This window comes from Argopecten irradians, chromosome 3 (genome assembly GCF_041381155.1).
Source record: "Argopecten irradians isolate NY chromosome 3, Ai_NY, whole genome shotgun sequence".
Lineage (NCBI taxonomy): Eukaryota > Metazoa > Mollusca > Bivalvia > Pectinida > Pectinidae > Argopecten > Argopecten irradians.
This window is the reverse complement of record NC_091136.1, coordinates 16,644,978-16,672,884: the sequence shown is the minus strand read 5'-3', so window position 1 is coordinate 16,672,884 and position 27,907 is coordinate 16,644,978. Positions and strand designations below refer to the sequence as shown.

Sequence of the window (27,907 nt, the reverse complement as noted above, 5' to 3'; positions counted from 1 at the left end):
ACAATTTCGAAACTGAAACCAAATCCACAGGTTCGTGCCTAATTTAGTGGCTATAATCAGAGAATTAAATTATCTATATCTCTGCTATAATGCTATTACTTTTCTTCGTGTTGTTAGTAAAATATTGCGTGTTTCAATTATCTAAGACATATACACGTATAAGCAAAGATCTATACCTATACATTAGATTAACAATTCGCTACAATATAGCCCATTGCCTCAAATTAAAGGGCGACAACTCTTGCGATCTTCGAGGTACAACTTTTCTGAAATAATTGAGTCTTTCGCTTTATGATTTTAAAGAGACATTGCTATTGTGCATCCTTTTAGCAAAGAAATTGTGGTTTTTGGTATTGTAGCTTCTTTCTTTCTTTCTTTCTTTCTTTCTTTCTTTCTTTCTTTCTTTCTTTCTTTTATTTCTTTCTTTTCTTTCTTTCTTTCTTTCTTTCTTTCTTTCTTTCTTTTATTTCTTTCTTTCTTTCTTTTCTCCTTCTTCTTCTTCTTCTTGAAGATAAAGGTATTGACCACGGATGTAACGACTAGATAACCTATGATCCTATTACTCCGTATACATTCCAAAGACTTAGAGCGATAAGTAGGCCTGACTACCGATAGCCTAAATCCCTTTTTATCCCTAGTTATAGTCTCAACCGAATAAAGAAGAGAATTGTCGGAGATACCCGGATCGTTAAATGTTTTATCTTGCGTCTTTAGACATCCCAGAACGACTATATAAATATTTAATATTCTATATTGATTTTTACCTTTGTTACACATTTGTTTTAGATTCCAAGAGAAGTAGCACGTCTTAATACAATACTTGAATTGTATTGATTAAACTATCGTTTTCGACATGCTTGATAAATCCGGCTTTTCAGGCGCCTGGAGAAGTTTTAATATTATTGATAAAGCAATCATTTTTACGATATCCCGTTGGTACCCTAGGCTTTATAACCCGACTGATTAACTCAATCAGTTGTTTCCCATAGGGCCTTATACAATATGTTATACAATGTGTATATATAGACTCCGTAGTGTTACAAATGATATCATGATTTCCCCCCAAAAAATCACACATCTATGGAGGCATTTGTGTGATATTTATTCATGTGTGAAAGCAAATTATATCACTTTTATATGGGGGAAATTGCATGTGTATCAGTGTGTGTGTTTTCTTATTAACCTTTATGGCGCCCCACAATAGTAACAATTGATATGATTACAATAGTTTTGACACACCTGAGAACCCCTCGAGGGCCTCACCATACCCGTAACGTTACTGTTCCCACCCAATGATAATGACAGCGGCCCCTGTCAATTTTACTACACCACGTTCTGTTGTGTGTATGTACTGGCAAACTTTATCGGTCGGGTCAGTGCAATCGTTGATGGCAGCCGTATCGTATTTCCAGCCCCGTGTGTGTGTGTGTATACGGCCCCTGTAACTCCCTAGGGGTCTAATCAGATATTGACCATCACGATCGCGTTGTTACATTTGGCGCGAGTGGTCAAGCCGTATCGGTCAAGCCAGTGTGTTTTGTGTGTACACCTAATACCTCACTTGTAGGATGTTTTTACTAACAAGAAAAGCCTTTTAATGGAGTAACAGGTAACACGACCTAGTGTAGTGGACAATGGTCAGTTTTAATCTGTAGCGCGCGGACAAAGAAGAGGACGTACTGATGCGGTCAACTACTTGTGGTCACTGTATCTGACCGTCAACATGATGTCCGAAATACAAAGTTTAACCGTAACAGGTGGGAATGCGGATATTTATAGGTTACGCACGAGCTCCCCTCCAAAATTGGATACGTTTAAGTCGCCGAAAAAATTGGAAAGGTTTAATAATTTAAGCAGGAAATGTTCCAATAGCTCAGATAGCTCAAGGAAATCGACACCGTCGGTGAAATGGAAAGCGAGCGTACATCAAGACGTAAACAAACCCGCTACAGCTCCAACCATGGACGATCGCCTCTCGCCACGAGTGAAAACGGGTGTGGAATTATCAATTCTAAGGTCATCTTCGGAAATAAGTGATGTGAAATCAACAACCTTGAATTATTTAAAATCTAGAGCGAATTCTGCCACGACCCCTGTCAGTGTCCCGGGGGATGGGGAAGTGATACCCCCTCCCCGGTCCCTTCCCAGTAGTGCTTGCCCCTCCCCGTGTATAACTGATATTGATTCGGACGCTACAGCCAGGAGTTTTCCCTCGAGTAAGAAAACCCGGGGGAGTCGGACAAGGGCGGAGCCACAGAAACGGGTATGTACAGTTTATACAAATAACTTGTCATAAATGTCTTATGAAATTATAAACACGTATGTCTGTTGTTCCAAAAACACATATACACATGTATATAATGTTTCTGGTTGTACACGTAAAATATTACCGAAACTGAAATAACAGTATTGGATATTGATAATCATTCATTATGGTATGTATTCGTCTCATCTGTGTCAAACGACCAGTGATATATATATAATCGTTATTGTTTGTGTGCGTGTTATAATAAATTTGACATGTTTGTTTGAGCTGTGACATTTCTTCTTTCCCTATTGGTCTGATGGAGAATACAGTGGTTATGTATTTACACTGACAAAAGTCTCTAGTCCATTTGATCTATTGTGTTTTGGAGGCAGGGATCGAAGGGAATGAACTATCTGATGTAGGCCTATTTCGTTTCTGGCGGGATAGATTAATATCTCGGGGTTTCAATATTTACTCGGCAGTTTGATTAATATTATAAAATTTAGCTTCAATGTAGTCACTCATTGGTGGCACATGCATTTTGGTTTTGAACACAAGTTGAAGGGGAAAATGTGGATGAGTATTTGGAATATAGTGAGGGAGAGAGAGGCGATAGCAGTAGGATAGTATGTATGACCAACACATTCTCTTTAGTTGATATACTGCAGGTTTTCTCGTTCTTAAAACTAGGTTGTCGATGAACATTTTGTTTCTGTGTCAGCCTTAACCTCTTTTAGTCCTGACTATAATATGATTTATCTATTTTCTTCATACGCATCTTTGGCTCTGACCTTGAATACTGGGGAATAACCATTTGTCTTCTCTTATATCAATTATATTCAATTTGAGAGAGTCCATGCTGTGCAACATCAATCACTAGAAAAGATTGGCACTAAGACCGAACCGAGGGTCCAAGTGGTCAATCCGAGAAATCCTTCGGTAGGTCATGAAAATAAAACTATCTGGACACATCTGGTCACTCCAAAAAGCCTCGTTGACCATCATGAGAGAAACATATAATCAATCTAAAAAACATATCTCATGTCACTGATAACCCTCTTTAATAATAATGATAATAATAATAAAAACTTTATTTCACGAGGGTTACATATTTAGTACAGTACTAATCTTACATATGGTCCTCACAACAATACGACGAAAACAAGAACAAACATGTAATACATTCATATTGACAGGAATAAACATTATTATATTGTAAACTTTCAGTCAATTTTTTTTCACTCAAATTCACATTTATTCAAACACAGGCTTTGTTTTGAAACAAATAAACTTTTTTGATTAATACCAACATACCCGATTTCCATTGCATTGAAACATAAAAATGATTTATCATTCATTTACAAAAACTAAAACAGGATATTGTATCTATTAGCTATATATATATATATAGCTATATATAGCGGAGAAACATCTTTGATCACTTCAAGAACATTCATTCTGATTCATGAGATTACCATTTTGGTTACTTTGAGAAAACCTCTAGGTCATTCCAAGAAAACATCATGGTCATTTTGTCTTTAGAAATTCTAACTGGACACCTGTCGTCTGACATGGTCTGTACTGACGAGATATCTTATAAATATTATGACGTTAGAGTGATTCGACAAATATTGTATAATTACTAAGGTAAGAATATGCCAGCTGTCAGCCATGGAGTCTTTATACGAAAGGAATATTATGACTGATTGTTAACAAACAGGAAACGCGTTAATGATCCATTTATCACACAAATCTAGTATCAAGCATTACAGTGATGGCAGAACAATTTGCTTTCGACGTCGTTCCGTTGATTATTTCTCCTTTCCAATTACGTCTTGTGTACATGTCGTACAATATATCTTGACGCCAATTCTACCGTCTGACTGTGTTTTTCTTTTTTTCTTGACGATGATTTGTAAACCGTTCAAGATATAATGATAACTTCTAGTATATTTAATAAGTTGCAAAATGTTCTGTTATTAACTCAAAAGGCTCAACAATAAGTTCAGAGGACAAAAATGAAGGATTGTTTTCAAGCATTCAAAGGTGTGCGCCAGGGCGACACCATGAAGATAATCGTTTTTAAACTGATTAGGGAGATAAACGTGTTTGTTTTCAAACTGTTTTGAGATGTAACTGGTTGTCGGGAGTTTCTTTATCTCACTCAGTCAGATAAAACTAGCAGTAGACGGCTTAACAAAACCGGACAATTACCAGAACTTGTATTTATATAACTTACACGTATGTATATGGATTAACGTGTTTGTTTTCAAACTGTTTTGAGATGTAACTGGTTGTCGGGAGTTTCTTTATCTCACTCAGTCAGATAAAACTAGCAGTAGACGGCTTAACAAAACCGGACAATTACCAGAACTTGTATTTATATAACTTACACGTATGTATATGGATTAATAATGCTCTCAAAGTGTTCTTATATGTCATAAGGCTTTGTAGTGTTAATCTTAGGGGAGAGGCACATATCAAAAAACACTGATGTTATAGTCTCTAGATAGTTTAAAAGCGTTACGGCAACTTCTAAAATTTCGATACCGAAACGACTTACAAAATAGTATATATGGAGTTAACATTCATATATATCGAAATGTTTTATATTTGAATTATTTTGATGCGATGCTAAACTTGTCCACTAGTCTTTGCCGATTAGTATTGTAATTTAATTATAAGTTTGATGATACAACGTAGACGAAGTTATGGCAAAGCTTCATTAAAAATACATCATGAAATCTTGGCGTACCATATAATCACGTACATGTACAAATGTACATGTGTTGGGTTTTCTACACGAGGTCATACTTCACTAAGCGTGTAGGTAAGGACTGAAGGGCTATTGATTCAAGCTGTATATACCACGGGTACAAATACAAAATCAGAAACGTTTACAGCATGTGTAATGAGATGTTCACTCTGAACCCTTTCTTGTTGCAAATTGTGTGGTCTTTTGAAATCGTGTAAAACTTCACACCAATGCTATGGGAAATTATAACTTGAAACGTCAGAATAGAAATATGTTTCTGATCATATTCCTTGAAATGTTGCAACGTTCACAGGGCACATTTGGGGCCAATACACGAATTCCAAAGGCTGATGGAATTTCTTGCTGATACAAAGCGGCAATATATATCCGTCGCTCTTGCAATTTGCAACTTCACACAAGACATTTGATTGTTTCAATTAAGCTAAAATCGGCATCATCAACTGTAATACGAAGAAAATGCTCAAACAAGTGCAATTTTAAAGTGACTCTTAGCCCTTGATCAAATTATACATCCGTAAAATTTATATTCAAATGATATATAAGCATACAAAAGTATACATTTAGAACAAATATATTTGAGAGGTGTCGGTAGCAAGCTTAAAAGCTATTGAGTATTGTATATAGAGCAGTAATCTCGATGTTGAAATAAATTGTGAGTTTTTCATTATGTTTTAAAGTTTTGGATATGGCTTCTGCAAATTGAGCAAATAATTATTTCCGGTGGAAAGATTTCAATATGTTCTGTCATTCGGAACGCCTCATCATCGATAGTGTGTGATCAGCGAACCACCGATGTGATCACAGGGTCGTTGTCATGGTTATCGCCGTTTAATGGATATATATATAATGTTAGTATAAATACGAGGGGTTTGTGTAAAGTAATATGTTCGTTTGTAGACGGGTTTAAATTGTTTACAGCCATGTCGTAAACGTATAACATAGATAACAAACCCCATGATCATGATCACTTACTAAATGAACTATATAATGTATACATGTTGCAGATTCTTCAAGTACATAATATTTTATGTTTTTAGAGTTGTCAGTAAAATAGAATAATTTCTGACGAGGGAAATATATTTTTTTCTCGATGTATACATATATATACATGTACATGTATATGATTTTGGTACTTCGCTGGAAACTGCTCTTCCGTCTTTAAACCTCATAATTATAGATGATGTGCACTGTACATGTATTTTCATTCACAGTGCACGTAGCATAAATTTCTTTACCAACAGTATTCATATATTTATTTTATATATATGTATACTGTCGGTTAAAAAAAAATCGTGCCAGGTCCCTGTGTTTTCAATATGTCGCGATGACTTTAATCTCAAACGTCAAAGATCAAGTACATGGTTTTTATACAATAGTTACATTACATAAGTATTGAACTTCGTCGTACAGTTTAAAGCCGTGCAGTGCAGATATCATAAAATTAATATAGCTTATACCAAAGGTCAGATGTCATTATCGGTCCTTCACTTTTATCAATTTTCATCGAAGTGGTCTAGCTAGCTCATCATCCGGGACTGATTATATATAATTACCGACGCTGCAAAAGTAGACTGGTTTTCAAGTTACATATGAAACTTGTTTCTTTATAGTATTATAAGAGTATGTAATATCAATATATACATATATATATATAAATCACATGAAGCATGAAATATTAAAAATTCATGATATACTTGAATAACTGGTTTTTGTTTAATTTGTTTCTTAAGATATTATTGGTCGTTTAAGTTTTGCCTATAAGAATATTTGAGTTAGAAACTAATTTATTTATGATCATACCTTAGATATTTGAGATTTTTTTTACATTAAATGTGTTCTTTATACATTTTTTCTGCATATTGTTGCTTTAATATTTCCATTGACACTGGAGGTTTATGACTTGATTACAAATCTACGAAAATTAATGTGGGGGAAGATATAGTTTTTCATAAACATTACTGGAATGATATAGACACGAAAAACAAGTTTTCTAGAACAAACTCGTGAACGATTCGCTGAATATCTAGGTGGTAATAGTATTAGTAGATACACGATGGTTGTATGGACATTCCCTAATATCACAGGGGTTACTATCACTGTCGTTATATCCACGACATTACGACAGTGATAGGAACACTTGCAGTATTGAGGCTATGTATGGGCTAATGTGATCATATCCCGACATTGACACCGCGTTGTATAAGATACCCCTTTACCCATTGTTTTGTAAAATCGCCGATGAATGCATGGCACGACAATATTAGCGGCTAAATGGCAGCTCCGACTGCAGCCTGACAGTTAGGCTTGTCCAAATCAGGTGTCGGAGCCAGAGTGTTAAAATACATGTACACTGGCTATATTTGTAAAAGACACTTTCAATAAACAGCATTATGGTGAACCAATTTGAGTCCAAAGTGTTGCTGTTCTATCGTTTGATACACAGCTGTCTCACCTTTCTACGTTAGAATTCCCTATGTCGGCACACTACATATACAGTACATGTGACTAGCTATTATTCAGGAAAAGAAATTGATGTAGAATTAAGACATTCCAAAACAAAAATTTGTGTTTAGAAAAGGTAGACTTTTAAGAATGCAATTTTCACGGCGGTTTAAAGATACACCTGTTGTTAATTTCAAGGACTTTTAGGTAATACTTGATTGTCTCTACACAGGCCCCGCCACTGAACACGCGCTCTATTGTCATGTCTTTCACAACCGCCAGAATAGACAGGAAAAGGGTCAATGTCTGAAAACATAACACAAGTGAAACTTGATAGGCATAGGTCCATTGTTGGAATCCGGCGAGGTTAGCGATACATTTAGTACTGATCAACATTACTACCACTCAAATGGCTTCAATTTCACTTAAAATTGAAGAACAGATACGAGATACCCAGTATCTGTGGAAATTTTCTTGGCGTACCATATAATCACGTACATGTACAAATGTACATGTGTTGGGTTTTCTACACGAGGTCATACTTCACTAAGCGTGTAGGTAAGGACTGAAGGGCTATTGATTCAAGCTGTATATACCACGGGTACAAATACAAAATCAGAAACGTTTACAGCATGTGTAAATGAGATGTTCACTCTGAACCCTTTCTTGTTGCAAATTGTGTGGTCTTTTGAAATCGTGTAAAACTTCACACCAATGCTATGGAAAATTATAACTTGAAACGTCAGAATAGAAATATGTTTCTGATCATATTCCTTGAAATGTTGCAACGTTCACAGGGCCACATTTGGGGCCAATACACGAATTCCAAAGGCTGATGGAATTTCTTGCTGATACAAAGCGGCAATATATATCCGTCGCTCTTGCAATTTGCAACTTCACACAAGACATTTGATTGTTTCAATTAAGCTAAAATCGGCATCATCAACTGTAATACGAAGAAAATGCTCAAACAAGTGCAATTTTAAAGTGACTCTTAGCCCTTGATCAAATTATACATCCGTAAAATTTATATTCAAATGATATATATAAGCATACAAAAGTATACATTTAGAACAAATATATTTGAGAGGTGTCGGTAGCAAGCTTAAAGCATCTCGATGTTGAAATAAATTGTGAGTTTTTCATTATGTTTTAAAGTTTTGGATATGGCTTCTGCAAATTGAGCAAATAATTATTTCCGGTGAAAGATTTCAATATGTTCTGTCATTCGGAACGCCTCATCATCGATAGTGTGTGATCAGCGAACCACCGATGTGATCACAGGGTCGTTGTCATGGTTATCGCCGTTTAATGGATATATATATAATGTTAGTATAAATACGAGGGGTTTGTGTAAAGTAATATGTTCGTTTGTAGACGGGTTTAAATTGTTTACAGCCATGTCGTAAACGTATAACATAGATAACAAACCCCATGATCATGATCACTTACTAAATGAACTATATAATGTATACATGTTGCAGATTCTTCAAGTACATAATATTTTATGTTTTTAGAGTTGTCAGTAAAATAGAATAATTTCTGACGAGGGAAATATATTTTTTTCTCGATGTATACATATATATACATGTATATGATTTTGGTACTTCGCTGGAAACTGCTCTTCCGTCTTAAACCTCATAATTATAGATGATGTGCACTGTACATGTATTTTCATTCACAGTGCACGTAGCATAAATTTCTTTACCAACAGTATTCATATATTTATTTTATATATATGTATACTGTCGGTTAAAAAAAAATCGTGCCAGGTCCCTGTGTTTTCAATATGTCGCGATGACTTTAATCTCAAACGTCAAAGAAAAGTACTGTCAATATGAAGGTGGCTTCTGAAGAAAAGTTTCATCGTACAGTTTAAGTTTCTGATCAAATGCCTATAGTGAAGGCCATACCTTACATGGTATTAGGGGAAAAAAACCATAATGTAGGCAGTTTAGAGGAAAGCTTTCGGTAAGCCGTGAAGTTAGCCCATATCTAAAATTAATCTAGCTTATCTACCAAAGGTCAGATGTCATTATCGGTCCTTCACTTTTATCAATTTTCATCGAAGTGGTCTAGCTCATCATCCGGGACTGATTATATATAATTACCGACGCGGCAATAGTAGACTGGTTTTCAAGTTACATACTGGTTTCTTTATAGTATTATAAGAGTATGTAATATCAATATATACATATATATATATAAATCACATGAAGCATGAAATATTAAAAATTCATGATATACTTGAATAACTGGTTTTTGTTTAATTTGTTTCTTAAGATATTATTGGTCGTTTAAGTTTTGCCTATAAGAATATTTGAGTTAGAAACTAATTTATTTATGATCATACCTTAGATATTTGAGATTTTTTTTACATTAAATGTGTTCTTTATACATTTTTTCTGCATATTGTTGCTTTAATATTTCCATTGACACTGGAGGTTTATGACTTGATTACAAATCTACGAAAATTAATGTGGGGGAAGATATAGTTTGTCATAAACATTACTGGAATGATATAGACACGAAAAACAAGTTTTCTAGAACAAACTCGTGAACGATTCGCTGAATATCTAGGTGGTAATAGTATTAGTAGATACACGATGGTTGTATGGACATTCCCTAATATCACAGGGGTTACTATCACTGTCGTTATATCCACGACATTACGACAGTGATAGGAACACTTGCAGTATTGAGGCTATGTATGGGCTAATGTGATCATATCCCGACATTGACACCGCGTTGTATAAGATACCCCTTTACCCATTGTTTTGTAAAATCGCCGATGAATGCATGGCACGACAATATTAGCGGCTAAATGGCAGCTCCGACTGCAGCCTGACAGTTAGGCTTGTCCAAATCAGGTGTCGGAGCCAGAGTGTTAAAATACATGTACACTGGCTATATTTGTAAAAGACACTTTCAATAAACAGCATTATGGTGAACCAATTTGAGTCCAAAGTGTTGCTGTTCTATCGTTTGATACACAGCTGTCTCACCTTTCTACGTTAGAATTCCCTATGTCGGCACACTAGGCATATACAGTACATGTGACTAGCTATTATTCAGGAAAAGAAATTGATGTAAAAATTAAGACATTCCAAAACAAAAACCCATGTATCTGTGGAAATTCAAACTTGGGCCACGAAGTTCGTTTGTCCTTACAGTATATGTGCCCTATAACTGAATGATAAAAATAAATAATTTGGCCAAATTTTTGAAACTTTAAATTATTGACTTAAGGTGTATTTATACAGAGGTGCCCAAAAAATTAGAAAGAAATATCTATTTATTTTCGTATGCATATTATAGAGAATCTACATAGAATTTCAGCTTAATGGAAGCAGCTTTTGATTGACAGGGTGAAAAGTATGTTTACATTCGAAAGCGGGCATCAAATGCATGGTGATGAAATACGATAAGAAGCATGGAAGACTTTTAGATGATGTTTGAAACTATTGTATCCAAAACATTGTAGTTGGCAAAATACTGTTTTTTTTATTTAGTACCATTTATGACCTAAATATGGTACACCTTGTAAATTTGGATATAAAGATCTGACTTTAGCTATCACACAAGATGGCATCAATTCTCTCACTGATCCAATCCAAACAATTTCCTCATTATTTTCTGTTGATCTGCGTAATGCTAGTGTTTTTTCTCTCCAAATAACGAGGGTCTCTCCACAACACCACGATCTGATAACATTTTCCAAAATTTCTTGTATTTAGACTTTCTTACTAAATTGTTTCCCTCCCTGGCACACTGACCCCTGCCTAGCCATGACTGATTAGTTTGTGTTACACATGGGTAACACAGACAATGGGGACATTCCTCTGGATGCCTACACAGGTTATCTTCAGCAGTACCAGGGCCATTATTATCAATACCACACACGTTTGTTTCAACACATTGCTGGTGTCCTGACTCTGTATCCTGTGTTATCTCACTAATTTGCTGACCAGTCTCTGTGGTTTCACTAATTATATCTAGATCCCATTCTGAATGAGCGAAAAACGCTTCTATGGCCGCTTTCTGTTCTCGAGTCAATCTAATGGTCATAATTAAATGGCTATTTTCTGCATTACTATCCATAATCACTTTCAGTCACAAAAATCCAAGCTGAAAATGAGCGGGACCAAATGAGTGGCGGGGGACTGGGCCGGGTGTGACAAATGGGTTTTATGCTATACCTTGATAGAACAATGTAAGGCTCGTTAAAGGGGACAACATATATATTTATTTATTTCTAATTATCACCAACACATCAGAACAATGTAACTGTAATGAATTATTGACATGGATTTTTACAATGTTCACAATAGTTAACTTACCACATCTTTCTTTTGATAACACAAAAAAATAATGAATTGGAAATTACCTATCCGTCCCCTTCTGAAGTACAGGGGACTAGAAATTCTTTGTTTTTGTCAGAGAGACAGTCTATTCTGAGTAAAGGGGACATCATACCTTCATTGAAGACAACCAAATTAGCTTGAATGTTTTTAATGAAACACCTTATGTATGTTACATTTTAATCAAATGAGTTACAAACAAAATATGATTGGACGTGATATTTGATATAGATAACAATTGATACAAACCAATTAGTGCAGAAATGTCATCCTCTGACCCCTCCAAATGACATAGTCCTACTGTTCATTATTTCATGATTAGAATGCTAAATTCTTTCAGTGCTTATATTATTTTCAAATATGGCAGAAACAAGTAGGATAAGAGACATCAATCGCGAAATGAATCCAAGGAAAAAGAGGCCAAGTGATAATCCGCAAGATCAGCACGAACGAAATAAGAAAAGAAAAGAACAACACTCCACTAAAGTACGAACCAGATTTGAGTTTATGTGTAAAGATGAAGCAGAAAAGTGCCATATTTTTAACAAAATGGATTCTATCAAAATGAAGTTGGGAGAAGGAAAAATATCTAATATTGGAACAAAGGATCTTTTGAACTCTGTTTTTGATTTTTACATAGAACACAACCTGACGTCAAAGAAAACAAGAGATCATTCATGTTCAACGTCAGCAGCATCATCTCATGAAATCCCGTCATCCTATCAATATATAGAAATGGAAAATGCTTTTAACGAAAGCTTATTTGTTGCAACACCTTTGGCTATCACTAATCTTCTGCAACAAATCCAGAACCATCAGAAAAAATGTTCCTGTGAAATGAAGGTGGCTTCTGAAGAAAAGTTTAGACATGTAAGCAAGTTTCTGATCAAATGCAGTGAAGGCCATACCTTGACATGGTATTCATCACCACATGTGGAAGGAGGAAAGCTCTTCGGTAACCTGAAGTTAGCCCATAGCTATTTCTCATCTGGCATTCTACCAATTCAGTTTGAGAAATTTTGCAAAGGAGCTAACCTTGGAACAATGGGAGAAAAATATCTGGCCGATTTACAGGAAAGCTATGCACCAATTGTACAGGAACTGTCTCAGAAAGCACAAGAAGACGCCCTCCTTGAAGAAATAGCATTTTCTGTTGCATCCGAAATGGAAGATGGTATAAGTATCATGACAGATGCTAGGCACTGCTGGCGAAGAAATTCAAAATTCACTGATGTTGTTTGCTTAGGAGATTTGACACACAAGGTCCTGAAAATTGAAACTGTCAGCAAAAAAGATGATTCTTCTAGTCAGAGACATGAACTCATTGGTGTCCGAAGAATTTATGATTATTTAGATGGAGAACAGGTTCCTGTAAAATACCATGCTCATGATAATAATGCTTCCATCATCAAATATGTTAGAGAGGAGAGAGAGGAGATACACAGAACTGCAATGACACATGGCACATGACAAAAAGCATTGGGAAAGCCGCGAAAAAGATCACTCAAGGGACAAAAAAGAATCACGGAAAAACCTGGCACAGTGAACTCTCTGACAAAGCTGCATCTATTCGGACCCATATATATTGGTGTATACAAAATTGCAACAGAAATGCTGACATACTACGACAAAACATATCTAACATATCTGAACACTACAAAGGAAATCACAAATTATGTCACTCTACATCACGATGCAGATCAGATCCAGAATATGAAAGCACAAAAAACACCATCAGGACTCCAGAGGCTGAACAAATGTTGAAAGATTTCCTTTTGAAATTACAAGTTTACAGAAATGCTCAGGATTACTGTTATTGCAAAGACACACACTACGTCGAATCATTCAACAACTCTCTCCTCCAATACCATGACAAGAGAATAGTATTTAATGAATGTTCATACAAAATGAGAATCAACCTTTCAATTTTAGACTGGAATGAACATGTGGATAGGCCAATAACATCCAGACAAACAGTATTTGAGGACATAAAATCACAACGACAAAAGTTGGGATCTTCAGTGCACAAAAGAAAGACATACAATTTTCGTGAATATATCTGGGTTCTGTGGATGGAGCATATGTATACCAACTAGCTGGACTATATAAATAGTTATCTAATTCATAGATACTCATATTCACATTAATTAATAACTTGTAATTTGTAATATTTCAAGTGAATTCTGTGGTGAACACATTGAAAAAAATCAGGAAATTTACTTTGGTGACAATCATAAGGTAAGACATAGGGTACCGCATGTTGGGGGTTACAGTACATGTGGCTGATTGCAATGGAAGCCTTGGCTATATATTTGAAGCAACTAAACAAGATCTAGGGATAGTAGTAGATCAAAGCAGAGTTAACGCGAAGGTTCGAGAAAACTGACTTTAATAAAAATAAATAATTTCGCCAAATTTTTGAAACTTTAAATTATGACTTTTCGGTGTATTTATATGTAGGTGCCCAAAAGCAATTAAGAAAGAAAGTTATTTAGTTTACCGTATGTATTAATAATCTACATAGATTTTAATGGAAACAATTAAAATTTTGGTGAAAAGTATATTAGTTCGAAAGCATAATGAATGGTGATGAAATCGATAAGAAGCATGTAGACTTGTTATATGTTTGACATAATACTTGTATGTCACAAAATAATATCGTTGTCCCATCGATTTTGCCAGTTTACCTGCATTCATTCTATCTACAATGTTAAAATGTACCTTCAAATAAAATCGACTTCCGGTCCTAATTTGCGTACGCCTGAAAACAAATTGCCTAATTCCGGTGTACACAACCCAACACACGACTAACTTCCGGTGTTAATTAAACGACTCGATAGTTAATGGCCCAGGGGAAGACGATGTTGATATAGAGTTCACGTATCAAAAGGTCAGACCGGTCTGGGTTGTTTGAGTTTTCCAGTTCTGGACATGTTGCACCAAAGTGTGAATGTATGTTTATTTGACATTTTTATTTATTTTACGAATTACTATACATGCTTTGTACATGTATAATACCATTCAGATCGCATTTTCTAGTAAGAATTACGAAGTACTTTTTTTTTTTTATTTCAATGGACTTTTTAGATGCATGTACATATGCGTAATGTTTTGGGGGGCAAAAACAACTTGACATTCTTGGCACGGGTTACAGTTGCAATGAGAGACACGGCAGGTGCCTATATAAATATGAGCGGATCGAAAAATCACAATAAAGTTTACACATCCCCCTAATGACCATTATTTATATATTTTGAATCAGAAATGATATACGTGTACAGTGCAATGTAAATGTCAGAAAGGGATTAATTTTGGCAGTGTCCTATTAATGAAAAAGGCCAAAATGAAATACACCGTAAATTGTTTCATACACTTGCAGGAGTAAGTCGAGGCGCCGAAATTGACGCCTGTCTTTTGAAACAATTAAAGATTATATTATATTTTATGTGATATATATATGTGTGAAAACAACCCAAGTAATCGCCAAACATAGGAAAAGCTGATCGTCAAACAACAAAGCAAAAAATCTGGAAACTGTTTGCACTTTCCGTACTTGAATATGCAATACGGATCCTTTTTCTGCTTGTATCATAGTTATCTGCAGGCCTGGGGTCCACAATTGTGTTCTTCCTTTCTGTTAGGTGATCATGGTGACACGGGGACTTCGATATTCCAACAAAGAACAATCTGCATTTTGATGGCGTGAATATATGAATAATTTTATAAAATGGCACGCGACCATACCCAACAGGTGTCCAGAGATTCCTTATACCAATAGTCAGGGATTCAACATGTTTATTAAGATTCATCGCGATAAAACAAGCCCCTGTGTCCAGCGATAGTAATAATATGAACCCACTCACCCTTGAACACACGTTTAAACTCTTCTTTTTATATGGTTATATATTATGTATAGTAGCTCATTATGAAAATACAGGGATAAATATGGTAATTTTGAATATATCAAACATTACACACCAACGTGCGGTGAAATGTGGCGAAAAAAGCGGCCTTTTTACATGCAACACTTATGATAAAGATGGTTCGTGAGATATGTTGCTTTTTATGGAAAATATTAAAACAAAGGGCATTTTATTACCTAGTACAGCAGTGTTAACTATATCTATAAAGTGTTTTTGCATGTTTTTTTCTGATCATTTCCCGTTCTGTTACTACAGCCTAAAGCGATACGATGTCAACTTTTTCTCTTCATTTACCGATAACCACCATTCCACTTGATCTAAAATTAATGATTCCCTATTAAGAACAATTTGCACCTTTTTGACGGAGGTCTGGTATCGATTTTCTGTCACATCAATGTAACGAGAGGGTCATCATGGGAACCATCCAGGTGATAGCCATATTTCGTAGAAAATAGCACGTAGTGGCCATGACAATATTATTCCCGATTAGTCAATTTCAGAAACGCTGTTTGATTTAGCTTAGTATGTCGACTTGCATTGAACAAAATGATGCCATTATGCAAGTACGTTTTGTATCTGATTTTAAAATTGTGAAACTGGAGTTTTAGTTGGTCATGTGGCGTTATATACTATATATATATCTTAATAACTGATTTTACACTAAAATATACACAATGTAATTTTCACAAAAGATTAAAAAGCCACGAGTATCATAGCTATATATGGTGTGTACATGTATGATACAGACATAGATTGCGAATTCAGATATACAATAGGTGAAAGACAGCTAAGTTACAGGATGTTCAGTCTTGTTGTAGTATTATGAAAAATAGATCCAATGCCTTAGCCTAATTCTTTGATCTGGTCCTTCATGACGAGATGAAATGCCACTTGACCTTTGAGAGCTCTATATGAAATGATTCTCTCTCGTGTTGACCCTCTCTTAGTTCATATACCCGTTTGTGGAATCCACCTGGGGCCATTTCCTCCATTCTACTTTCGCTTTCCCATTATAATGTTAATAGCCTGAATTCAATTAAGATAATTTTATGACTTCACAGCCGACTGATGATCGACGAGACTCGTGCATATTAATGTAGTGGTTACCATATATACCAAACACAGCATACCTTCACACCAGGGAGGATACAGGTCACGTGACATATGTACAGGTGGCCACTATTGAAACTAGTGCATGCATGGTGATGACAAATTCAGCTTTCGGACCACATCGGCTTGTAATGAATTAACTTATAAAAAAAATCAATTCCATACCATATGAAGTTGCAAATTGGTTGAAAATTCGTTCCAATTCCTGTGTGCGACCGAATATATTTCTTCGAAATACATTACGGTTATTTCATCTATCCAACATATATTTAGCTTTGGACTGAGTACAAGTATGGTGTTATAATCAGGGTACTCGCGATCGGGTGTCCTTAAATGACAACTACTGTTATAAGACCAAAAAACAAAAACATGCACGCAATTTTGATCCCTGAATGTTTAGGGAAACTAATATATCACGGTTACATTTTCATCTTACGGGGCTTAGAGTGAACCTAGCATACACCTAACGAATTGTTTCATTGTTTGATCTATTGAATAGCAAATATATGGAATATTTATGTATATAAAAATATTGGTCTCACGTTATGTTGATCCGAAAAAACGGACTAGAAAGTATTTGGATTACAAACTAAAGATTATTGTTGACTGTTGTAATCCGCTCACTAAACAAATCCAATTACATTCTTGATGTAATCTCGTTTATAAGTTCAAAAAGATAGAATTATAATCGGATTAGTACACTGTGTATTTGTAATAAGCCATTCTTGTACATTTCAATGAACCAATGAACCGTGTTGCTTCTAAAATGACGCTTTAATTGATAGATTAATGTCAAAATAGAAATACAATCTTTATTTTATTTTGACTCAAATGGCCGTGGCGAATATGAAGAATATTTTCACTGCTATCTTTAAAGAACGGAGGTCAAATATTTTGACTGTGTCCGTTTGTGAAATTAAATGCCCCTACCTTTCCGAAACGGCTTAAGCTTTTAATTATTAAAACGGGAATGTAAAACGAGATCGATAACTTTGTAGAGTCTCAAAAGTTACTAACATACCGTCAATACTACACCTATCATAATCTTCCGAAAAATTTAATTTAAATTAATAAAATATTAATTATCATAACGCGTGGTCGTCTTATGTTTCCCGCCATCGTGCTAATTTAATCTGTGCGGTAGTTGACTATATATATTACGCAGGAAATCTTGCATATGTTCTTAGGCCAGTCGATATGTATTTTCTTATGTAATAAATGTTTTTAAGAAACATTTAAATTTTGCTCCGGAAATATATAAGAACAGCTGCTCCTCGATGACGACAGCGATATCGTTACTAGTTTTCCCTTGTTAATTAATATAGTCGCCGAAACCGTTTTTACATTTTCTTTTACGAATATGTAAATCATGCAAAAATTCAGGTTTTCAACCATATCGGGAATTATATCAAGATAATACACAGATACATTAGTATCCATTGTAATTAAACGTTCCTGCTGTTTTCATTCAAATACTTCAGACAGTAAACGATGAATTTTATCCGTTAGTCTGAAATTCCGAGTACTTGAATTAATCAGGTTTTAATTATGCCTGTCCCATTTTGTTCGGCAACATCTGGCAGGTCAGAGGTCAAATTAAACGGTCGAGGAATTTTATGGAGGATGTGAAATCCTGACCATGAATAATGAAGTGAGCGATAGAAATAAAACCTTAATGGGCCTCTTATGTGCTTGTCATCTGCGGCAGAAGTGTTGCTAAGCAACAGGTGTGACCATTAGCCGAATGAACGTGGTGATAAAGGGTCATCCTATATAACTATTTGTTGTTAGATTGTGTTGTGTTTTATATGTTTACTCTAGGACTGGACGCTGTACCGAAAACAGACCGTGGACACGGATACAAGTTATCAGAGACATGGGCATGGGAGTCTGACATTGTCAGTATGTCTTACGAGATAACACACACAAAAACATGTCCATAAAACATTAGATGTTGGTGTGGGCAGAGAGTGCGAAACTCATGTTGGGCAGAACTGAATTCATAAGCGGGTGTTTTTTCACTCCCATTTGGGCTACAGTTTTCTACTGGAATAAAAACGTCCTAATATATCGCCGAGAATAGCATTAACGCCAAGGGGCCAATCTAATTTATTTGTAAATATCCTGATTTTTTTTTTTTTCAAATCTCATATTTTTTTTCTGAAAAAAAAAATCGCATTCTGTAAAGTGTATAACCTATTCATCCACCAAAAAAAAAAGGTGTGACAACATTCATTTTCATTGAATTCACCCCATATGATTTACCCTTTAAAGGAAGTTGGGCTTACACGGGTGTTGTAGTTTTGGGATAAAGTTTGGTTTGGAAAATGGGGATGGTCATGAAAAAATAGGAATACGTTGTTACAGAATTATGGAAGAAAGTGGAAAGTTTTCTTCAATAATTCAGTATTACTGTTTGGTATCATAAAGTCTAAAGACAAATAAAAATTAGCTAAGAGCTGTGCATTTAGATACCAGGTCTTCATTGATGTATATTTGGAAGTCTACAATGTACAGTAGTTGTGGTTAACGGGAGGTAACTCGTGTTTAACTTCACATTTCGAACCTGCTGCAGTAGCCATGTTCGATTCATCAATTCTTTGCATGTATATATGACTATATATAAAATATTTTCCTACCCATATGGCATTTTAATTGTGCACAATTCCACAAACATGGAATAGGCCTATAACATAGCTCAGCTTGTACTGTAGGACCTAACAGATTGCAAACCATTTTGTTTACATTCGTGATGCCCCGGAAGTAGTTTAATTTCACTGTCATAATACCCTCTAACAAAAGTAGGAAGTTAAAAGCACCATAATCTTATTTACTTTAATCAGTCGTTATCGTCATGAACACATTTTAATTTCTGTTAAATTCAAATGTAACATCGTTAGTATTGATAGCATGCTGTCGATGAAATCCTTAATTAGTTTTAAGAATAATTTAGACGCCATTTTGAATGATAATCATTTCCTGTCTGTCGTGCTTGTCAAAACAACTGTCTCAACAGGCTCCTGTCTCGGCTACAGGTGGCTTTTCCGCTAGCTGAGGAACTGAAATGCACACTTGGGTCAACGGAATGCATTAATGTGTGTTTGTAGTTCAAACGACGCCATGAAATTGGAAATGAGACCCCAGTTCAGGTGTTGGCAATGTCAACATTTGATCCTGAGCAGACGGGAAAACTCGATCGTGATTCATGCATCGCTTACTGTTGGAATTTAGATGTCGATGTTCTTGTTTGTTCTGTCATTCCGTTGGACATACAAGGAATTAACTCTTAGCCAGAGGGAAAGATTGAAGAACATGTAATTAAAATAAGAATTTTTGTTATTGTATCTGCAGATAAATCTAAGGGATATCATTTTACAGTTGCATTGAATGGACCGTATTGATTTTCTGACTTGCTCAGTTTTTCCACACAATGCTTGTTATCCTGTTATCATGATAACGACATACATGTATATACTCGGCATACAGAAAAAAATCCTGGCAGACTGCCCCGTGTCCAGAACTGTTCCATAGTCATGTTTAGTATCGATTCTGTAATATTTGTGTGTTAATTCTCAGGAGCCGTTTTATCGAAAACGGATTAATAAATGAGGAACATTCTCATTACCACCGTTTAGTACGATTCATAAATATTAGTTGCTGAAAAGATTTTTTGAACCTAGGGAAACTTAAGAAAGTTTATGACATTGCAATGAACAAGATTAAAAAGGATATTGTTCACGACATCGACTTTGATTAAGTTATTGATTTCTGATCTGATGAGTCAGTGTTCACAAGGATCAAGGATTATGGAATTCATTATATAACAGATGTAACATTTAAATCAGTGAATAAAGCTTTGTGGAGATAAGTTGTTGATGAAACTAGATCCACTTATATGACTTGAAGCTCATGTAGTTAATAATCAACATTCCATGACGTATGTGAGAAACATTCCTACAACAACCAGAAGGATTTCCATGCAGTGTTCTATGTTTGTACCTGTTCTGTCTCAATTTTCCGAAAACCATTAGTCCATGCCATTCCAGTATTCATTCCTAAAGAAAGGATCTCATTTTTGGAAACCTTTTTTATAGTTTCAATTTTATTCTATTTATGATATGTATGATGTTTTAATAATTGCATTCCACTTTTTGTTATTACTATAATATTAGTTTTTGTTTATTTGCAAATAATGAAGGGCCAGTATTTTTAGCATATTTGTTGAAGACCACAAAATAAATTAATTCAGCATTGTTTTGTTAATTCCAAGAATTTGGAATTCACATAAGGAGCATGTGTATAAAATGAACAGATTATTTTGAAATAACTGAAAATAAGTCAAGTTGAGTTACCAATAGTTATAAAATAGACATATAAAGGCTTTCAAATTACATGTACCTGTATCAGAAACAAAGAAATTAAGTCTTGACTGACATAGTGATAAAAAATTTGATCTTATTCAATGTTCAAACATTGTGAAACCGCAAAATTATGAAGACACCAGAAAAGTGTAAACAAGGAAACGCACACCCAGCGTATAAAATATTCAGCGAACACGGCGGAAAGTTGATTAGTGGATTTTAGAGTGTGCCTACTTCCTGGACAAACTGTGTATAATATGTAACAGTGTTGCTGTCAGTTACGAATATGTGCTGAAAAAAAATTTATATTGACAAACACAGAAAGGATTTAAAAGCTAATTTCCTGAAATAAGGTGACTTGATTTCGTTGGATGGAGTTTTCTGTGTGATAATAGAAGAAAATCAGAGTACTCTAATTTTGATGATCTACAATCATGTCACGTATGGCAGTGTCCAGTTCTCCTTCCCCGTCAGCATCACCCGCCAAATCTCCTGATGAGGAAGGCTCACATTCTTGGATGGAATGGAGAGTAAGTATATTGATGGGATTGGAAGGGGGGGGGGCTAAGAAAACAAGAAGACCAGTTGTATTTTTAATCTATCTTGTTCACAACAAGGATGTTTTGTTTACAGCTACATACCAAGAGTTTCAATTTATATTATTTTCTTTTTAGGTAGCTATAGGCTGGCTATTGGCTACTCATTTTCAAAAGTTTATTCTTCTTTCCAACTGTTGACAAATTAATTCTAATAAAAATACAGTATATAAAGTAAAACTGATTCTCCCATCTGCACCCCTTTGGACATTTGATTTGAGATTGCACATCCAGATCTGATTATGAATGATAGATATTCCCCATGCCATCCTTCTGCAGGAGACCAATATGTATATACTGTGGTCCATCTGCCATGGGTACTGGTCAGACTGACCTACAACTGACCACTATATATCAGGACACCTGCTAATCCCATCAGCAGCCAGACCTGATCCATCAAGTGCACCATTAATAACAAGCACAGTTAATTTCCTGTCTGTCTTGTTTTCACAACCAACAGCGATATCTCTGAAAGACAATTGTATGCACATATATATGAGAAAGTTCAAGCACATATGCCTGGTTTGATTTCCAGTGATTTTTCAGGGTATTTTGGGAAAAAGGTTTTTGACACAAATTGGAAATTTTTAATTGTGAAAAAGAGAGGTTTTAGGAAAAGCACAGGAGTTTGACGTTCTGTCAGTAATATATAGTATAAATATATATAAAAAATACCCCTATATACTATATAAAATTTTTTATATAGTATATAGGGGTATTTTTTATATATATAACTATGTATTATTGACAGAACGTCAAACTCCTGTGGGAAAAGTTACCCATCACTAAAAATGGTGTTATAAGTAATTAAATATTGTATAACTGTGTTATTTGATGTTACAAGCTGTTTTTTACATGGACCTGTATTGCATCAACCAAACAACCTTTTATCAGGACAGTTTTTTTGTGTCAGCAATTTGATTTGGGAATTTTTCATTGTAATTGGGAGAAATATAGGGGGTTTGGCATTGGGAATGGGGTCGTTTACCGACCCCAGTTATATAAGGAGAAAAATCACTGATTTTAGTATACAAATGTAATTTGTATTTACAATATTTTGCACTGCATAAGTGTCCATTTTCCAGCAATCTAATTAAAGTTTGAAATAATTTACGGAGTAGATAATGAACATCAAATTTTGATTAGATTGATTTACCAGGTTCTTTATAAAAGATAATTATTAGATAAATATATCAGCATTTAATGCTAACTGATAACAGATATATTAGATCAGGAGGTCAGCAGGACCAAAAGATTTTAGATTTCTTCCAAAATGAAATATCAAGCAAATAAATATAAGCATCCTATTGCTAAAATCTTTTCTGTATCATCTTACCTGCCAATGATAAGGAAGCAATTTCAACATTGATATCGATACAGTATCAAAATCAATGATTTTAGTTCTTATTCTAATTTCATTTCTAGGCTATTACTTCTGAACTGTTGAAGATGCCATGAGTAAAATATGAAACTTGTCTCCAAGTTTTACTTTTTGCTCGCCAAGGCTCGCCAAAATAAAAACTTCATAGACTCGTTTCATAAAATCCATACACGTACTCATAAAAGATCTTTAGCTAGCTGAATTCAGGGAGACATACATTTCCATGAAAATTTGTTTTCCTTAAGGTTTTATTTTGTCAAGAAAAGACTTAGTTTTATTTTGTCAAGAAAAGACTTAGTGCAGTCTTGTGTGTGATTTTAAGTTTTCCCATGGTTAGTTTAATAGACATTCACCGCTACATTCATGATTCAATGATGTTTTTAATGTCGGGTAATAAATCTCCCTAGGGTTATGGGTGTTCAGATGTTTGGAATAAGAAAGGTGTCAATAAATCAAAACCATGAATTTGAAAATGCTATAAACTGGTTCAGAATCAACAGTGTTGGATTTCACATCAGCATTAAAGTGGCGTCAACAAGATTGATTTCTAGTGTCCACTTGTTGTTAAAGCCAATATAATTATTTATCAATGATCCGTACAATTTGTTTTGGGTTAAAGTGTTGACAAACCTAGCCTGGATCAGAAACATTCCAGGGACCTCCAGTGCCCCATTAGCAGGTTCACATGGTGCCGTTGGAATCTCTAATATTTAGCCTTAGCCAGCTCTGATACATATACATTTTCCCACTATATATAGCTAGGTTTGGTATAGCCAATGGTCAAGTGATATAAATTGGTCATCCTTCTAGCTTTCTGAAATACAGTGGTCAGTTTATAGGACATAGTATATAACGGTAGTAGAATATCATATTAACATATTGGTATGGAGATCCAAGTTTCATTGGTGAATACTTTGTTGATCCTGCATGACCAAAGTTAACGCTATTTTGATTGAAGCCCAAATACAATATACTCCTATTTATAGAATACCATACATGTTTAACCTTGATTGTTAGAATTCAAACTGCTTTGTTAAAAAACTTGTAGTTAAATGTAACATAGACTTTTTGTAGACAACAGAATATGAAAAATAACTATATCAATAGAATATTTATCTCCCCCTAGTCTCATGATCAGTCATGAAACACCCTTTTGTCCCTCCCCCACAATGCCCTCGCCTCCCCAATCATTCTAGCACTGACTGACATGACTGACCCCCCTACCCCCACCCCCAATCTATTTGCCTGTTAAGTGTTTCTGTATCTTGCTCCCCTCCTTAATCTCCTACCCCACCCCCATCTTATTATTGACTTATTTTCCCCCTTCCCCACCCCCCATCCTCCTGGACCCCCTCCCGATCCTACCTGACTGGTCCTAATTGATTTTACAGTTATAGGATTGGTACTGCTGGTCATACATTGATGATGTAATACAGTTAGGAGTTCTTACTCAGGGGTACAGTAACTGGGGATGTGAGAGAGGTAGGTATATACTCCATTGTATATAGAGCAGCCAGCCAGCCAGCAAAATGTATACCTATACCTGCTGTAGGTATATACCGGTAGGTCATGTTTACATCTACATTCCTCAGATGTCCTAAATACTGGTCCACTAGTATATCTGTAGTGTGGTGACATGGCTTAGGATGTGTATGTGTTTCTTCTAAAATATTGGAGAATGTATACTTCCTCAGTTCGCTTATTTATTTAATCTTGTGCATGTGAATTGTGATGCTAAATCACTATGGGATTTGTGCAGTTGTGATTTTAGTATTATTTGACGGTCACGTACACCTGTGTCATTCAACTGTGTACAGTGGAGTTCAGTTTCATGTGAAAAAGTAGATGTGTGTCAAGATCAGGATTTTCGTCAAAGTGTTTGATTGTGCTGGGTTATGTGGTGAAATTTCTATGATTTCAAAGACAAGGATTTGTGTAAAAAAAAAAAAAAAAAAAGGTTGAGGATATACACATCACCTAGTTCATATTGCTGATGAGGTCGTCTTAAGAAGTGTATCCTCGTCTGCCATTCCATGTCACCTTTTGATCATCATCATTCATGATCAGTGTCACCAGGGTTTGATTGAGTTGGATTGTCTTGCGAAGTTTTTGATATTCAAAGATAAGGATGAATTTGATTATAAATACAGATTTTTACTGCAATTAGAAAAAATCTTTATCTGGTGTTTTTGACTGGCATAGTCAATGCAGTATAATTGTTTAATTGGAGTTTTAGTGTCGATAGAATTTTGACATTTGATGATTATGTTTTATTCATGGATCCACAGACGACGGAATTAAATAGATGGTTATATACGTTAAATAATATCCGTCAGCAAATTAAATCAGCTGGTCATGGTGATTTAGTAATTATAGCTGATACATGCATGTAACAGAAATATTCCATTCATAACATTGTAACAGGGCTGACTGCCAACTTGGTCGTGCAGAATATTGACTGATATTCATAATTAGTACATAATGTATTGGGAAGGGATGTGATAGAGCGGCCAGGAGAACACATGTGTATCATTTATTCATAGCAAGTAAGCTAAGAGGCACATGTTCATAATGTACATCATTTATTTACAGCTATAATAGTGATTATGGTAATAAACTAGACCTAGCCTTGATAATTACAGTATTAAACCTAAAAAGCATGAAAGTGGGGCATTAGAAAAGAGGAAAATTGAAGCTAAGGTATATATGTTCATTTAATTAGGGGGCTTGTTGACTAGGTGTAAGTACAGAAGACACTTTCGATTCAATACCGTTCAGACATTGACTTTTAGCTCGCACGTTTGTCTCTTGAGTACGGTACCTCAATCCAGTAACTTCAGTTTCACATCTTTATGAATTCTTGAGAAGTACTTGTTACAAAAAGAGAAAGTACATGGTATCGATATTCAGAGGAAATTCTTTCTTTGCACATTACAGAATTATCTACTCTTGATGGTTTTGTTCAATCGTTACATCATATACATATTTGTGTGTGTGTGTAAATTATATCTTTAACTCTAGAAAATAATTATGAAGTTATACATATACCTTCATAAACATTTGATGTAATAATCATGAATTCATATACCTAGGCCTTCAATTGAGGAAAGGTTACTGTAATACCCATATGCAAATACAGAATACCCAATAGGTCCTTATATAATTACTGGTTTATCACCTAGATGACTTCACCTATTGGTCCTTACTGGATGAAATATGGTAGGTCCTACCCAATAGGTCCTTATATAATTACTGGTTTATCACCTAGATGACTTCACCTATTGGTCCTTACTGGATGAAATATGGTAGGTCCTTGTAGCTTCCTGTTTTGACCCCAACCTCATTTAAGTAGTATATGTAGTTGTTATATGTCTTAGCTAGCTGTAACTGTAGAAAGCCTGGGCTTAGGTATCATGTAACTTGATGTTCATTATATTGCTTACATATATACAGTTCTGTAAATTTTCAAGGGCTACCTGGTATATAAAAAAAAAAACTTGTTAATAATACATGTTTCAAAGTGAACATCTTGGATTGAAATCAAATGTAATTCGCTGCACCACATTCCACTGAGTTTAAAAATAGCTTGTAAAATGTTAAGGTATTTCTATAGAGAGATAGCTAAAACAGTGTAAAATTAGGGAAATAATGATGAGTTCATATATATATTACAATGTTAGGTAATTAAAATCTGTTTGTATTATATTACTTTGTGAAATTATTAGATCTGACACCTCCCATACAGATCTTGGATGTTAACATTTTGGTTCAGTGTATAATTACAGTAATATAGGTTAAATGCAAGAGAATTAATTAAATATATATAAGGCCTTGTAAAACACAGGGTCTAATATTGGTCTAGTCACATGCAAATGATGTTACGGTACATAATATGCCAGTATCTTTAAAAATTTGTACTAATAGTAGCAAAAATAATGTAAGTTACCAAATTTGACAAAATAATTAAGGGCCGGCCCATATATCTTTATAAGAACCTAAACACACATGCATTCTACCGTAGTTTTCTTCTGTGAATTTTCTGACCTCTCAAGTTGTCATGACTCATGTTGCATCCTTTCTATGGCGGCCGCTGTGATATCATTGCAACACCTCGACCATTTCCTACAATTGTTAGCAGCTAGACACTTCTACTTTGACCTGACCAGCTGATATACAGTACTTTTGTTTTGTATTGTTTCTCCAGGTCATTTAAGGACAGTGATCTATATATGTCAATCGTCAGTGGAGAGTGAGGGACTGTGTATTACATTGGTACAAGTCGTGTAGCTATATAGGTTTGTCAGATACCTGTCAGTCAGTAATGATAGGTATTACATTCCTCTCATCTGTGACACATGTGGCTGTACTACATTATCAACACATGTACACATAACAGAACTACATGTATATATCTCAGTCTTGAAGCCCATGTATATCACTAGGGAAAAGGATTTCACGTGATAGTTGTCTGAAACTAAGTAGGAAAAAAATGTGTTTAGACATCTGAAGCAGTAAAGTACCGATATATATATCTTACAGGTGTTGAAATTAAAGGTAAAGATGTTATGTGTTGTGTGAACTCCAGGTAAAACTGTGATGGTGATGGAAGTGACATGTCAGGAGCCATTTTTCACATGTGTGTCTGTGAAAAACCTTTAGATATGGAAACAGTGTGGATTTACCTACATCAGTGGTCCGGAAGTATTTGC

The 27,907-nt window shown here is 35.0% G+C and overlaps 1 protein-coding gene across 1 annotated transcript in view; it reads left to right on the top strand.

The window, feature by feature from the left end:
* The first annotated feature begins 1,416 nt into the window (after positions 1-1,416).
* The window catches only part of LOC138317681 (dixin-like), a 45,869-nt gene continuing 19,378 nt past the window's right edge, over positions 1,417-27,907 (top strand). Inside the window, 1 exon segment of the mRNA XM_069259514.1 lies at positions 1,417-2,263. Coding sequence (XP_069115615.1) covers positions 1,724-2,263 — 540 coding nt within the window. The 5' untranslated portion in view covers positions 1,417-1,723.